We start from the raw sequence: 13,851 nt of genomic DNA, 5'->3' as shown, positions 1-13,851 counted from the left end.
AGCTTTTGTGTAAATATTGTGATCGGCCACACTCCCTAAAGAGTCTGAAGAAGAAATTCCATAACCTATACTTTCTTCAAAATGTTGTAAAATGTTAGGTAAACCAGTAGTGATGTTGCAAACCTAAAATTTTGGGTTCAAGAACGGCAAATGCGAACTTCCACAACTGTTCGCGCACGGGCGAACCGGGCGAACCGCCATAGACTTCAATAGACAGGCAAATTTTAAAACCCACAGGGACTCTTTCTGGTCACAATAGTGATGGAAAAGTTGTTTCAAGGGGACTAACACCTGGACTGTGGCATGCCGGAGGGGGATCCATGGCAAAACTCCCATGGAAAATTACATAGTTGATGCAGAGTCTGGTTTTAATCCATAAAGGGCATAAATCACCTAACATTCCTAAATTGTTTGGAATAACGTGCTTTAAAACATCAGGTATGATGCTGTATCGATCAGGTAGTGTAAGGGTTATGCCCGCTTCACAGTGACAGACCAAACTCCACGTTTAACGCACCGCAAACAACCACAAACAGTCCATTTGCACAACCGCAAACTCCCCATTTGCACAAGGTTGGATTCCAAGCTAGCCATGTCCCGTTCCTTGTCCTCACTGATGTCATTGAAGGTCTCTTCCTCCACCCAGCCACGTACAACACCAAGGGTCCCCGAAAGGTGACAACAAGCCCCCTGGGGCGCCTGCTGTGTTTGGTCTTCCACCTCCTCAAAGCCACCTTCCTCCTCTGACTCCTCTTCTTCAGACTCCTCTCTCTGCGTTGCCTCTCTCTGCATTATTATAAGGTGTGTTAAGTAGTACTATTCCTATCAGTTTAATCCCTGTTACATCCCCTATCAGGGGACGTGTATATGGCATCGATTTTAGGAACCGGGAGATGGAAAAAGATGCTTGGTCGGTCCTCCTACTTCAAATTTGGGGCACTGCGCGTGCAATCTAATGTGCCACCAGATAGGAGTGGTGTGTTAAGTAGTTCTATTCTTATCAGTTTAATCCCTGTTACATCCCCTATCAGGGGACGTGTATATGGCATCGATTTTAGCAACCGGGAGATGGAAAAAGATGCTTGGTCGGACCTCCTACTTCAAATTTGGGGCACTGGGCGTGCAATCTAATGTGCCACCAGATAGGAGTGGTGTGTTAAGTAGTACTATTCCTATCAGTTTAATCCCTGTTATGTGCCTTTTTTTGGTTTGGTTTTTGAAGCCACAGTGCAGCACCAGAGGCCAGAAAAATTAGGCATGTACACATGACTGAAAAATGAGGTATTGTTGCAGCCGCTGCTGTAGCAGCGGCCAGAAAAATTGATGTTTGTTTCCCAGGCAGAAAGTGCCCTAAAACATTGCGGATTGAACCCTAGTTGGTGGCGGATAAGTCACGCAAGTCATCCGGCATTAAGAGATAAAATACAGCAGCGTGTGGACCATTTTTAGTCAAAGGCAGCTCATCTCATCAGGCCTTTTTTAGTCGAATGTATCGCCCACTGTCAGTCCCTTCGGGATCCATCCCTCATTCATCTTAATAAAGGTGAGGTAATCTAGACTTTTTTGACCTAGGCGACTTCTCTTCTCAGTGACAATACCTCCTGCTGCACTGAAGGTCCTTTCCGACAGGACACTTGAAGCGGGGCAGGCCAGAAGTTCTATCGCAAATTGGGATAGCTCAGGCCACAGGTCAAGCCTGCACACCCAGTAGACAAGGGGTTCATCACTCCTCAGAGTGTCGATATCTGCAGTTAAGGCGAGGTAGTCTGCTACCTGTCGGTTGAGTCGTTCTCTGAGGGTGGACCCCGAAGGGCTGTGGCGATACGTAGGACTTAAAAAGCTCTGCATGTCCTCCATCAACAACACGTCTGTAAAGCGTCCTGTCCTTGCCGGCGTGGTGGTGGGAGGAGGAGGATTACTTTCACCTCTTCCCCTGTTAGATTCCCGTTGTGCTGTGACATCACCCTTATATGCTGTGTAAAGCATACTTTTTAATTTATTTTGGAACTGCTGCATCCTTTCCGACTTGCGGTAATTCGGTAACATTTCATGCACTTTATGGTTATACCTGGGGTCTAGTAGCGTGGACACCCAGTACAGGTCGTTCTCCTTCAGCCTTTTTATACGAGGGTCCCTCAACAGGCACGACAGCATGAAAGACCCCATTTGCACAAGGTTGGATGCCGAGCTACTCATGTCCCGTTCCTCGTCCTCAGTGATCTCACTGAAGGTATCTTCTTCCCCCCAGCCACGTACAACACCATGGGTACCAGATAGGTGAAAATGAGCACCCTGGAATGCCTGTTGTGGTTGGTCTTCCTCCTCCTCCTCAAAGCCACATTCCTCCTCTGACTCCTCTTCCTCACAATCCTCTTCCAGCGTTGCCACAGGTCCAGCAAGCGATGCTGATAAGGCTGTTTCTGGTGGTGATGGTGACCACAACTCTTCCACTTCACGCTCATCTACGGCCTGATCCAGCACTCTTCGCAGGGCACGCTCCAGGAAGAAAACAAATGGTATGATGTCGCTGATGGTGCCTTCGTTGCGACTGACTAGGTTTGTCACCTCCTCAAAAGGACGCATGAGCCTACAGGCATTGCGCATGAGCGTCCAGTAACGTGGCAAAAAAATTCCCAGCTCCGCAGAATCTGTCCTAGCACCCCGGTCATACAAATAGTCGTTAATGGCTTTTTCTTGTTGGAGCAGGCGGTCGAACATTAGGAGTGTTGAATTCCAACGTGTCGGGCTGTCGCAAATCAAGCACCTCACTGGCATGTTGTTTCGCCACGGGATATCTGAAAAGTGCGCCATGACCATGTAGGAACGCCTGAAATGGCCACACACCTTCCTGGCCTGCTTCAGGATGTCCTGTAAGCCTGGGTACTTATGCACAAAGCGTTGTACGATCAGATTACACACATGTGCCATGCACGGCACATGTGTCAACTTGCCAACATTCAATGTCGCCACCAAATTTCTTCCGTTGTCACAAACCACTTTGCCGATCTCCAGTTGGTGCAGAGTCAGCCACTGATCCACCTGTGTGTTCAGGGCGGACAGGAGTGCTGGTCCGGTGTGACGCTCTGCTTTCAGGCAAGTCAACCCCAAGACGGCGTGACACTGCTGTATCCGGGATGTGGAATAGTACCTGGGGAGCTGGGGGGTGCTGTTGATGTGGCGCAAGATGCAGCAGCAGAAGAGGACTCAGCCGAGGAGGTTATGGAAGAGGATGGAGTAGGAGGAGTAGAGGAGGTGGCAGCAGGCCTGCATGCAAGTCATGGCGGTGTCACCAACTCCTCTGCAGAGCCACGCATTCCATGCTTGGCTGCCGTCAGCAGGTTTACCCAATGCGCAGTGTAGGTGATATACCTGCCCTGACCATGCTTTGCAGACCAGGTATCAGTGGTCAGATGGACCCTTGCCCCAACAATGTGTGCCAGACATGCCATTACTTCCTTTTGCACAATTGAGTACAGGTTGGGGATTGCCTTTTGTGCAAATAAATTTCGGCTTGGTACCTTCCACTGCGTTGTCCCAATAGCTACAAATTTTTGGAACCCCTCAGACTCCACCAGCTTGTATGGTAAAAGCTGGCAGGCTGAGTTCAGACAAGCCAGCTGTCAGATGCCGGGCAAGGGGGTGACTTTGTGACATTGGCTTCTTATGCTCAAACATGTCCTTGACAGACACCTGACTGTGGGCAGATGAGCAGGAACTGCTCAAGGTGAGACACGGAGTGGCGGATGGTTGAGAGGGGGCAAGGAGGACAGCAGTGGTTGATGTGGCTGAAGATGCTTTACCAGGAGAAGGATGGCAGCTTTGAGTTCGTGTGCTGCTTGTACTCATGTGTTGATCCCGTAAGCGTTTGTGATGTGTGATCATGTGCCTTCGCAAAGCAGTTGTACCTAGGTGGGTGTTGGACTTCCCACGACTCAGTTTCTTTTGGCACAGGTTGCAAATGGCATCGCTGTTGTCAGAGGCAGACACACAAAAAAAATGCCACACTGCTGAGCTCTGCAATGACGGCATTCTGGTGGTGGCAACAGCATGCGTTGATTGGCGTGCTGTCTGGCTGACCCCGGGTGCAGATGCATGCTGTCTGACTGTGCCACTAGCTCCTTGTGATGACCTCCCCCTGCTTCCAACTTGTCTCCTCCTCCTCTCTGTCTCCCCATCTGAACTATCCCCCTCTTCTTCTTCTCTTCTAGCGGGCACCCACGTGACATCCACGGACGCATCGTCATCATCAACCGCTTCACTTGTATCTGACAACTCAGCAAAGGAAGCAGCAGTGGGTACAACATCATCATCATCACACCGTACGTCTATGTGTGTAATGCTGCCTGACTGAGACATATCCTTGTTATCTACATCCTCTGGCAATAATGGTTGCGCATCACTATCACTCATTTCTTCCAACTGATGTGTAAATAACTCCTCTGACAGATCAAGTGAAGCGGCTGTGGTGCTAGTGTTGGTGGTGGCGGCAGGCAGGCAGGCAGGCGAGTGGTAACTTGAGAGGTGCCCGAAGCTAAGCTGGAGGAGGATGATGCGTCAAGGTTCCGAGCGGAAGCTGTAGAAGATTGGGTGTCCTGTGTTAGCCAGTCAACTATGTCCTCAGAACTGTTCGAGTTCAGGGTACGTGGCCTCTGAACACTGGGCATTATTCTAGGGCCAAAGGGAATCACAGCACCACGAACACGATGGCCACTGCGGGGTGGCCTGCCTCTGCCTATCATTTTTTTTTTTCGATTAGTGGTACTATGCGTGCAAGCTACTGTGACAACAGATATGAGTGGCACTGTGCACTGGCAGAAGTTGGCAGAGTAGACGCTGTAGGCCTGACACACACGCTTGCAGACAACTAACTGCTATTTAATCTATTACAGTCAAAATTGTATTTTTTTTTTAAATGTACACTACTGTTACACCAGATATGAGTTGCACTGGGGTGACACTGGGCTCTGGCAGGCAGGCACTGAAATGCACACGTGTGAAGGAAACTGACTGCTATTATTAAACACAGTCTAAAAAGTGTTGTTTTTTTAAATGTACACTACTGTTACACCAGATATGAGTTGCACTGGGGTGACACTGTGCCTTGGCAGGCACTGAAACGCACACGTGTGAAGGAAACTGACTGCTATTATTTAACACAGTGAAAAAACTGTTGTTTTTTTTAAATGTACACTACTCTTACACCAGATATGAGTTGCACTGGGGTGACACTGTGCCCTGGCAGGCACTGAAACGCACACGTGTGAAGGAAACTGACTGCTATTATTTAACACAGTCAAAAAAGTGTTGTTTTTTTTACATGTACACTACTGTTACACCAGATATGAGTTGCACTGGGGTGACACTGTGCCATATCAGGCACTGAAACGCACACGTGTGAAGGAAACTGACTGTTGTTATTTAACACAGTCAAAAAAGTGTTTTTTTTTAAATGTACACTACTGTTACACCAGATATGAGTTGCACTGGGGTGACACTGTGAACTGGCAGGCCCTGAAACGCACACGTGTGAAGGAAACTGACTGCTATTATTTAACACAGTCAAAAAAACTGTTGTTTTTTTTTAAATGTACACTACTGTTACACCAGATATGAGTTGCACTGGGGTGACACTGTGCCCTGGCAGGCAGGCAGGCACTGAAACGCACATGTGTGAAGGAAACTGACTGCTATTATTTAACACAGTCAAAAAACTGTTGTTTTTTTAAATGTACACTACTGTTACACCAGATATGAGTTGCACTGGGGTGACACTGTGCCCTGGCAGGCAGGCACTGAAACGCACATGTGTGAAGGAAACTGACTGCTATTATTTAACACAGTCAAAAAACTATAGTTTTTTTAAATGTACACTACTGTTACACCAGATATGAGTTGCACTGGGGTGACACTGTGCCCTGGCAGGCACTGAAACGCACACGTGTGAAGGAAACTGACTGCTATTATTTAACACAGTCAAAAAAGTGTTGTTGTTTTTTTAAATCTACACTACTGTTATACCAGATATGAGTTGCACTGGGGTGACACTGTGCCCTTGCAGGCATGCACTGAAACGCACACGTGTGAAGGAAACTGACTGCTATTATTTAACACAGTCAAGAAACTGTTTTTTTTTTTTTTAAATGTACACTACTGTCACACCAGATATGAGTTGCACTGGGGTGACACTGTGCCCTTGCAGGCAGGCACTGAAACGCACACGTGTGAAGGAAATGGACTGCTATTATTTAGCACAGTCAAAAAAGTGTTTTTTTAAATGTACACTGCTGTTACACCAGATATGAGTTGCACTGGGGTGACACTGTGCCCTGGCAGGCACTGAAACGCACACGTGTGAAGGAAACTGACTACTATTATTTAACACAGTCAAAAAAGTGTTGTTGTTTTTTTAAATGTACACTATTGTTATACCAGATATGAGTTGCACTGGGGTGACACTGTGCCCTGGCAGGCAGGCACTGAAACGCACACGTGTGAAGGAAACTGACTGCTATTATTTAAAACAGTCAAGAAACTGTTTTTTTTTTTAAATGTACACTACTGTCACACCAGATATGAGTTGCACTGGGGTGACACTGTGCCCTTGCAGGCAGGCACTGAAACGCACACGTGTGAAGGAAACGGACTGCTATTATTTAGCACAGTCAAAAAAGTGTTTTTTTTAAATGTACACTACTGTTACACCAGATATGAGTTGCACTGTGGTGACACTGTGCCCTGGCAGGCAGGCACTGAAACGCACACGTGTGAAGGAAACTGACTGCTATTATTTAACACAGTCAAAAAACTGTTGTTTTTTTTCAAATGTACACTACTGTTACACCAGATATGAGTGGTGGCACTGGGCAAGTGGGCACAGTATACGCTGTGAGCCTGACACACATGCTGGCAGGCAGGCAACTGCAATTAGATTACACAGGAAAAAAAAAAGCAGACTGATGTTCTAGCCCTAAAACAGCAGAGATCAGATGAGTCCTTCAGGACTGTAGTGGACACTGAATACACTAGCTTAGCTATCGATTTCCCTATTAAATCAGCAGCAGCTACACTGTCCCTCTTCTCACTAAGAATGCAGCTTCCGGATGAATCTAAAATAGATGCTGTCCAGGAGGTAGGAGGGCCTGGGAGGCAGGGTCTGCTGCTGATTGGCTGGAATGTGTCTGCTGACTGTGAGGTACAGGGTCAAAGTTTTACTCAATGATGACGAATAGGGGGCGGATCGAACATCGCATATGTTCGCCCGCCGCGGCAAACGCGAACAAGTTATGTTCGCCGGGAACTATTCGCCGGCGAACTATTCGCAACATCACTATAAACCAGCAATCGATTAGCAGCATTTTGAAGGAAACCTAGATTACAGAATTTGCTTTTTGGCCTTTCTAGGAAAAACAAGATGTGTTTAATGTCCCTTAAAATTTTTGAAAACCCCACAAATATGGACATTATTTTAGACAGTGATTCCAACGGATTCAAAAAGGCCACTAATTCACACACTTCTGGCCACACATAGATATCGCAAGTGGGCAATACTCTAGGTAAAAACATATAATAGAAAATAAGCAGAGACCTAAATAAATTATCAATGTAATAAAGGGTTCATTTATAGCAAGGATTTAATAAAAAAAAAAAGCCTTTGAGAAAATAGATGAATAGCCAAAAAAGGAATCATAGACTTGCTCCTAAGATAATATAATGGCATAATTTTACATAAAATTAAATTCTTACCATTGTTGTAAAAAAGTAGTGATAATATTCTGTCATCATACCCATTGAAAGAATCTGTGAATACAAAAAATGATAGGTTTTAGAACTTTGCAATCTGTTTCAGACAGAGAATACATCACTTATTTTTCAATTGGATTTATGAAAAGAGAATGACTCCTATATTTTATGAATTGGGGCCTTCTCTATATGGTGCATAATTTTCACAGAGCTCAAATCAAGTTCTTTTCAAAAATATATTTTTCATACACAGTCTAGTTCACAAGAGAGACCATTAAAATTTATTTAGTGCAGTGATGAGACCATAACAGGCTTTGTACTTTTAGTCATACTAACCTTTTAACATTTTAAATAATAACCTTCAAAAATATTAGAAAAAAGAGTCTGAACACAGAATAAGTTGTGCTGTTTAAATGACACAATTTTAGCAGTTAAAGGGACATAATACTAATATACTAATATGCTATAACTCTTGAAAGTGTAAAAGGCAAACTTGAAAATATCACACAAGCATCTCTGTGTAGAAAAGAAAGATATTTTACCTCAAAATTGCTTTAGCCCACCAGAGTAAGGGCTCGATATCAAAACTGGGAAATAATGGAAACCATGTTGACACTCACAGGAGCTCACTGGAAATTAAAACTTTGCTGGGGAGAGTGAAGCTAGCAGGGTGCTGGAGAGTTCTTTTAAAATTAAATCTTGCGACCAATAAAAATCAAATTACCCAGTTTTCAGCAGATAATACATCACAATTGCCTCTATTTCCATATGCATGTGTTTTTATATGATAAGTGTTTTGCATATATTGCCAAAATCTCACAACCTATCAGTTTGCCAGAAAAAACAGGGAGGGAAAATATTTGGAGAAAATGCCTGACCTCACAGACATCTTTCAGATATGCCTATAGACCACCCTTGTTCAGCTCACTAGCAGAGGCAGGGAAATTAATTTTACAATTAAAAAAATAATACAATTCTATGTGTCTAAAATATTTATTTCTTCTGTGTAATTTCAATACAATTTTAAATTTTTCCATAAAATATCATTTTTGAAGAGCAATTTAGTTATGATTTTTAATTTAAAGGGATAGTAAAATCCAAATTAAAGTTTTATGATTTAGATAAGGCATGTAATTTTAAACAACTTTTTAATTTGTTTTTATCATCAGATTTGCTTTGTTCTTTTCTTATTCTTAGTTGAAAGCTAAACCTAGGTAGGCTCATATGCTAATTTCTAAGCCCTTGAAGGCCGCCTCTGCATTTGACAGTTTTTCACAGCTAGAGGACGTTAGTTCATGTGTTTCATATAGATAATATTGTGCTCATACACATGAAGTTTTTTAAGAGTCAGCACTAATTACCTGAAATGCAAGTCTGTCAAAAGATCCGAGTTAAGGAGACAGGCAGTCTGCTGAAGCTTAGATAAAAGGTAATTACAGAAGTTAAAGTATATTTCTATAACAGTATTGGTTATCCAAAACTGGAGTATGGTAAATAAAGGGATTATCTATCTTTTTAAACAATAACATTTTTGGTGTTTACTTTCCCTTTAATTAAACAACATGATTTTGTACTAAGTATATTTATTTCAATATTTCATTTATAAAATTATGGGTTTTTTCTGAGCCCTATTGTAATATATGCATCACCTTCACATACTTAAAAGCAGAGAACATCAGTTTGCAAGACACCTTAAATTTAAGACAGAGGACTCATAGTACTTACAAGGTTTCTCATAGAATCTTGCAAGCCCAGAGAGCCTTCGATAATTGGGCCCTAAGTGCTCTGTGAGCAGTTATCCTTTAGCTACTGTCGTCTGCATAGTGAAATAAATACAGCAACCAATCAGTATTATTAGTGCTGAGCTCACACTTTGCTTTACTATGATCTCATAGGATTTCACTGAGTTTTTCTGAGGATTCATACTAAACCTCCTTAAAATGAGAAGGGAAATAAAGTGGCTGTGCCTGCAAATAACAGATGCACACTCCATTGCAAGTCACATGACTAGCACCCTAATTGGCTGCTTAAAGTTTCTTATAGTGGGATGTGGCTACTGAGAACATTTTGAGTTAAAATACTTTTACATAGAGATGTTCATATACTTTCTAGTCAGCATTTTAATGCCATGATAATTAAATACAAATAAAAATCAAATAACATATAAAAACTCTGTTTAAACATGCTATAAATACATTTTTAAATTAAATAAAGTTATAGCTGGTTATATTGGTTTTGAAATGACCAGGAAGTGAATGCCTGTGCAATATAGTCCATAGCATACTAGTTGGCTAAGTAAGACAACTCCCACAGCTATAGTAGAGGAGAGTAGCATGCCCCACAAACAAAAGTACAAAAAAGGTTTAATTTTTAGCACTGCAAGATCCTTAATTTAGCAACAAAGCTAAAAATGGAAACTTTGCCTTTTTTAAACATGTTGCTCTAATAATGATTATCTATCAGGAGTATGCGCTAACTGTGAGAATATACAATGCCTCAGTAGGACTCTACCTATACACTACAGTCACATGGATTAACATGAATCCTCTAGTCGATTAGCCCCTACCCTGCGGTAGACTAGTACTAAAAAGTCAATTCAAATGGGTCAACCCTGCAGGAGATAATGGAACCTCCGGTTGGTGAACACAACATTAAAGTTACTTCTAACCATCACAGTTTATTAATAAAATATCTAGTCTAAAATATTATTTTCTAATCACAAGCATAACTACACTTAGAGAAGCCTACCCCCACAGTTTTCTTTGCAAAGGTAACAATATAGGTTTTATTAAGTAAATATGTATTTCTATGAAGACACTTTATTATTTGAAGAATGATATTCTCGTGCTTTTTATCTGATTATTTTTGTTATTATGCATGTGGGGTACTTCACTATCCACCAAAGGCAATTATCATTATCAATCAATAAGCTTCTGTCTCACTGACCAGATATGCACTTCCTGTTGTTTCAACACGCAAAATAAACAACCTTCACTTAAATTTGTAATGAAAATAATAAAAACAATAATAATAATAACATTTTTAAAATGTTTCAAAATGTTATTTCAAATAAATGATAAAAAGTTTCTTAATTTTTGTGTCATTTTAAAGAATATTTTTGTATTAACATATTGTTTAAATAATAGCTTTGTACTATGATATATAGTGGGCCTAAGGCAGCCTAGATGGTGGGGGATTACTGCTGTACAACTATTCCATACAGGTTCTTGTTAACTCCGTGTAGACTGTCCCTTTAAACAGAACATAATTTAAATCTGTTTATATTGGTGTATAGTGATCATCTATATGCCATAGCAACAAAAATTGTTTATTTTTCAGCACCACAATATCCAGTTTTCCAGAAAAAAAACTGTAATATGTTTTAAAATGGACTCTTTTAGATGCAGCTTTGAAAAACATGATGACATACTCTATTTCAGTAGAACATGTTTTATAACTTGCTGCAACTCTCGTTTAACCCCTTTGCATATGTACAGTATCTCACAAAAGTGAGTACACCCCTCACCTTTTTGTAAATATTTTATTATATCTTTTCATGTGACAACACTGAAGAAATGACACTTTGCTACAATGTAAAGTAGTGAGTGTACAGCCTGTATAACAGTGTAAATTTGCTGTCCCCTCAAAATAACGTAACACACAGCCATTAATGTCTAAACCGTTGGCAACAAAAGTGAGTACACCCCTAAGTGGAAATGTCCAAATTGGGCCCAAAGTGTCAATATTTTGTGTGGCAACTATTATTTTCCAGCACTGCCTTAACCCTCTTGGACATGGAGTTCACCAGAGCTTTACAGGTTTCCACTGGAGTCCTCTTTCACTCCTCCATGACAACATCACGGAGCTGGTGGATGTTAGGACCTTCCATTTGAGGATGCCCCACAGATGCTCAATAGGGTTTAGGTCTGGAGACATGCTTGGCAAGTCCATCACCTTTACCCTCAGCTTCTTTAGCAAGGCAGTGGTCGTCTTGGAGGTATGTTTGGGGCTGTTGCCGCCACACACGTTTGACACTATCTGAACCAAATAAGTTTATCTTGGTCTCATCGGACCACAGGACATGGTTCCAGTAATCCATGTCCTTAGTCTGCTTGTCTTCAGCAAACTGTTTGCGGGATTTCTTGTACATCATCTTTAGAAGAGGCTTCCTTCTGGGATGACAGCCATGCAGACCAATTTGATGCAGTTTGTGGTGTATGGTCACTGACAGGCTGACAACCCACCCCTTCAACCTCTGCAGCAATGCTGGCAGCACTCATACGTCTATTTCCCAAAGACAACCTCTGGATATGACACTGAGCATGTGCACTCAACTTCTTTGGGGCCTGTTCTGAGTGGAACCTGTCCTATGAAACCACTGTATGGTCTTGCCCAACGTGCTGCAGCTCAGTTTCAGGGTCTTGGCAATCTTCTTATAGCCTAGGCCATCTTTATGTAGAGCAACAATTCTTTTTTTCAGATCCTCCGAGAGTTCTTTGCCATGAGGTGCCATGTTGAACTTCCAGTGACCAGTATGAGTGACCATGTAACACTAATGAGTTACATGACACCAGGGAGGGAAAATGGCTAATTGGGCCCAATTTGGACATTTTCACTTAGAGGTGTACTCACTTTTGTTGCCAACGGTTTAGACATTAATGGATGTGTGTTGAGTTATTTTGAGGGGACAACAAATTGACACTGTTATACAGGCTGTATACTCACTACTTTACATTGTAGCAAAGTGTCATTTCTTCAGTGTTGTCACATGAAAAGATATAATAAAATATTTACAAAAATGTGAGGGGTGTACTCACTTTTGTGAGATACTGTACGTAACCACTATCCGGGTTAACATATAGTAAAAGTACTGTTGCAGAGAACTGCTGGGTTATTGCTTACTACTGAGTTATTTTTGGGACTCCCACAATTTTTTTTGCTCCAGAGCCCACTACTGAGGTCCGCTATTGATTATATACATATATATTTATGTGTTAATATGTATATATAAACATATATATATATATATATATATATATATATATATATATTTAAACTTTGCTGCCCATCGCTGCACAACTTACCCCCTTCTTTGCCCTGGCGTGACTATCGGCATGAGAACGAGGCTCTCATTGGAGCCTATAAAAGTGTGCTCTCTTGAGCTAAAGACTCCATGCAATACCAGCGCACATTTGCATGTGCTAGTACAACGAGTAGAGCGCACATATTGCACTTGTGAAAGCGCAATTTTGCACTCTACTCGTAATCTGGCTCATAGAGTTGCAGTGTCACTAGTTATAGAATTACATGCTCTAACAGTTTAGATAATGCAAATTTAGCCCTATAATGGCCTTTTCATTTAACTTTATGTTTTTATTACCATAGCATAAGAAGGACAATCTCTTAGTTTCTGTACAAAATCACAAATAATATTATTATTCAATGCTAGTTTAGAACATAAAAAAGTATGTACATAATGTGCTTATTAGCTACAGAGCAATATCACCATTGTTTTTCTTCTATACTTGGCAAAAAAACCCTTGTTTATTACAACACTTGATATGTGAGAGGTAATTGGTATAGTAGAAAGGGTTAAGTGACACGCAGGTTTGCAAAAATCGTTAGTAGCACCATGTATTTCTGAATATTTGAAAGACTTTAAATGCAGGCTCTATATTCTTCACTTGTACTATCTTAACCTAAGCTTGCAGGTTGCAGTAGCATATGCTATGGTAATACAGATTTTATGCTCTTACAAAGCACACACTGCAGTAGCAGTTACATGAAGCATGCATTGCCATTTGCCAGTCTGAATTGTCACTAGAGATTTTACTAATTTACATGGAAATAGTAAACATTACAGGGCACTCGTTTTACAGTTAAAACAGCTAATTAGTATATTATCCCACTATAATGCCTATAATACTATATACAGTATATATATATATATATGCACTCACTGTAACCAATAAGCAAATACTACGGTGCCAGGCAAAGATTTTTTATAGAGGCATTAGATAACATTGCACTCACTGGGTATACAACGGAATAAAACTTAGCATTTATTAAGATATACAGTATATTAAAAAGATCCCATGATGTTTTGGTGCT

General features: G+C 41.5%; 1 protein-coding gene across 1 annotated transcript in view; it reads right to left on the bottom strand.

Annotated features, from left to right (window-relative positions):
• Window positions 1–13,851, bottom strand: part of GRIK1 (glutamate ionotropic receptor kainate type subunit 1) — an 847,144-nt gene that overhangs the window by 486,589 nt on the left and 346,704 nt on the right. Inside the window, exon 6 of the mRNA XM_053705180.1 lies at window positions 7,744–7,797. Coding sequence (XP_053561155.1) covers window positions 7,744–7,797 — 54 coding nt within the window. The remainder of the gene's footprint in view (window positions 1–7,743; window positions 7,798–13,851) is intronic.

Source organism: Bombina bombina, chromosome 3 (genome assembly GCF_027579735.1).
Source record: "Bombina bombina isolate aBomBom1 chromosome 3, aBomBom1.pri, whole genome shotgun sequence".
Taxonomy (NCBI): Eukaryota; Metazoa; Chordata; class Amphibia; order Anura; family Bombinatoridae; genus Bombina; species Bombina bombina.
This window is presented reverse-complemented; position numbering and strand designations above follow the sequence as displayed.